Source organism: Arachis duranensis, chromosome 4 (genome assembly GCF_000817695.3).
Source record: "Arachis duranensis cultivar V14167 chromosome 4, aradu.V14167.gnm2.J7QH, whole genome shotgun sequence".
NCBI classification, from domain to species: Eukaryota; Viridiplantae; Streptophyta; class Magnoliopsida; order Fabales; family Fabaceae; genus Arachis; species Arachis duranensis.
The window spans coordinates 20,396,539-20,399,478 of NC_029775.3; the positions used below are offsets into that span (position 1 = coordinate 20,396,539).

Below are 2,940 nucleotides of genomic sequence, written 5' to 3' on the forward strand. Positions count from 1 at the left end.
TTTTTTCATACAAAAAATTTAGAAAAAAAAACATAATAATTAAAAATATATTTATAAAAAATTAATAGGTATAATAAAAGAAAAAATAAAAAAAATAAGATGTGTTTCTTATATATTTCTTTATTAGTGTCTCCGACACGATGTCTCTTGTTCATGGCTCATTTGTTAAACATAATTTTGAGTGTCTTGTACATAGATCCGTCCGTCTCAATGTTCCATGCCTGCAACTAAACAAACCCAGCCTAGAAGACTTGAATCAAATGTGTTTTGCTGAATTATCAATGCTGCATAAGGCTTCAATCTTAGTTGTATTTTTCACTTTTTATTCATCAGTTTATTTTCATGAGATAATAAACTTTGAATTTGATTCCCCCTTGCGACTCAACACAAAGAAAAAGGAAAAAAGATGATGACAAAGCAAAACAAGAAACAAAGGAAGAGACAGAAAATTTGAACAAATTTCTAATTTTTTTTTAAGTTATAACCAAGCTACATAAAAACATAGCTCTTTGCCATCAGTATCAGGTCCTCAGGTATGGTTCTCTAGTGCAACATTCAGCTGCACAAGCAATGAAGCAAATATGACACCCAATCAGAGGGGGGGAAATGAAACACAAATGGTTCACTTTAGCAAAGTCAGAGACTCCTCTACTCCCTAGCAAGCCGACTTCTCCAACGATAGCCATTCCTGCGTGGCCACCAAATCAGGGAGGACAACTGCACCGGCTTTCCTCCACTCCACGGCATCCGGTGTCTTAAATCTATCCAACAACAGGGCTTGCATCCCTATGCTCTTAGCCGGCTCATAGTCTTTGCGCATGCTGTCACCAATATGTAAAGCTTCTTGAGGTGCAATGTTTCCAGCCCTCTCCAGTGCAATCTCATAGATTTTTGGGTTCGGCTTCTCCACGCCTTCCAGACCGGAAAACACACCAAAGTCCCACTCAGAATTCTGCACCATCATTTAGACAATCAATCGGAATTGTAGAAGCAAAATTCAATATACTCGCATTGCAAGTGAATCAAAAAGCAATGGATACTTGTAGTGGTTAGTAAAGTCTTAAAGCTCAAGAAACACTGGTTCAACAAAATTTTCTGCTGGGAGTGTGGTTTGCTTGGATCAGGAGATAAAAATGATAAATTATGATTACAAAATTGAAGCGCAACAGTGTGAACTAATCTTCTAGAGTTGTGTGTAAAAATCTAACAACAAATCTTCAAACATTGTAGGAAAGTTTACCTGGTTTATACCCAGAGCTGGAAGAATCACATCCTGATATCGATACTCTGCGTTGCTGACAATGCCGACGGTTATGCCTTTTCCTCGAAGCCATCTAAGAAATGGTTGGGAGTCAGGGAAGACGGTGTATGGGGCCGAAGAACCGAAGGCCGCATATATGCGTCTGAAAATTTTCTCAAATGTCTCCTCATCATATTCATATCCAGCCTGCCAGGGAAAACAACTATCTCCATGAAATTCAAGAAATTCTTTTCACACATGTGATTATCATAAAGCTATAATTCATTACTTGATATCAATATCAATATCAATATCTTATAATGCAGCATAACACATCAACCAAAGTGGGTTCCACACATTTGATGGTTCAAAACTAAATTTGCTACAATTCTCATGTTATTTTGATAAATTAGTACAAGTATACAACAATACTGACTTCCAAAGATATCTTACCCTCACAAAAGAATCTCGCACGCAAGTTTTCCACCACACAATGTTTGGCATTTTGGCTGCATAACCGAAACATGGATACTTCTTTGCCATGTCCTTATAGGCAAGCTTAAAGCCCTCGTGCACACGTTTGTAATCCGGGCATGGATAGCCAACTGCCTTGGCTGCCATGCAATAGTAGTCACCAAGCTCTCCCTTGTAAGCCATTAGGGTACCCGTAACATCTATGGTGACACACCGTAGTTTATTCAGTAGTGACATGGTAGCGCGAATCGGGAAGTAGGCTCCTGTGTGCTGACTAAGAGACTGATCAGAAGAATTTCACAAACAGCAGCAATAAATCAACTAATGGAATAAAGTATTGAGCTCCTTTAACATTGATACTGAAGCTTGCACATATGATTTCATATTACTATATTAGTGACTTGAAGTGGAAATGAAACTTCAATCAAAGAAGAGCATTGTAAAATCTTTGACCAAGTAAAAGAGAGGAGCATGGAAATGGTTGCTTTGAATTGATGAAGTTATTGATAATATTGCGCAGAATAGAGAGACAGAACTTTTCTAATAAATATCAGAATTGTTAGACTGAATGATACGAACGTGGCTTTGAAACTACACATGATTAAAGGAATGGATGAATGCAAGAAGAACAAAAAAAAAAAGTATAACATAGTAAAACCATTGCAAATTGAAAGGGACTGGATAAGCTATGTTCGATTGGAGAGTGAAAATTTCCATGGATGAGCTTTGTAGGTAAAATCTACCCACGAAACTCATCCATGAAATTTTCTAGCCCATTTTCTTTATAGGAATTTCGCTCCATTTTTACCCGCAACCAAAAATACCCTTAGACTTGGATAATTAAATACCATTGCCACACACAACAGGCACTTTCAGATAACACATTTTCCTTGCAAACATCAGCAATTTAGACTTAGTTGTAATGCTATACATAATGCTAGTATTATGTTAATACATCTTGGAAAATGGGTAGCTCAAAATGTTACACATAATGCTAGTCTTATGTTAATTCATCTTGCAATCATCAACAAATGCAAGATGAAGAAATAACAAAAATCACTAATTACTAACAGTTCAAATAATGAAGCATATTCTTTTTAATCTCTATAATCATTCATCAACACAAAATCTTAACCTGAAATCAACCCATCTACCTCACAGGTCAAAGGCTTATACTTTCATTCTTCTTTTAAACGAAAAAATATAAAAAAAAAAAAAAAGCAATC

At 36.3% G+C, this 2,940-nt stretch overlaps 1 protein-coding gene across 6 annotated transcripts in view; it reads right to left on the bottom strand.

Annotated features, from left to right (window-relative positions):
• Positions 1-449: 449 nt before the first annotated feature.
• Positions 450-2,940, bottom strand: part of LOC107483708 (uncharacterized) — a 3,134-nt gene continuing 643 nt past the window's right edge. For 2 of the 6 annotated variants that reach the window (XM_052261232.1, XM_016104317.3), the window contains 3 exons: positions 1,694-1,988; positions 1,241-1,447; positions 450-952 (listed from right to left, as the gene is read on the bottom strand). In XM_052261232.1, the coding sequence (XP_052117192.1) occupies positions 656-952; positions 1,241-1,447; positions 1,694-1,951 (762 nt within the window). In that variant the 5' untranslated portion in view covers positions 1,952-1,988 and the 3' untranslated portion in view covers positions 450-655. Of the gene's footprint in view, positions 953-1,240; positions 1,448-1,693; positions 1,997-2,940 lie in introns of all 6 variants that reach the window. The other 4 variants (XM_052261231.1, XM_052261233.1, XM_052261234.1 and 1 more) reach the window with 3 other exon arrangements.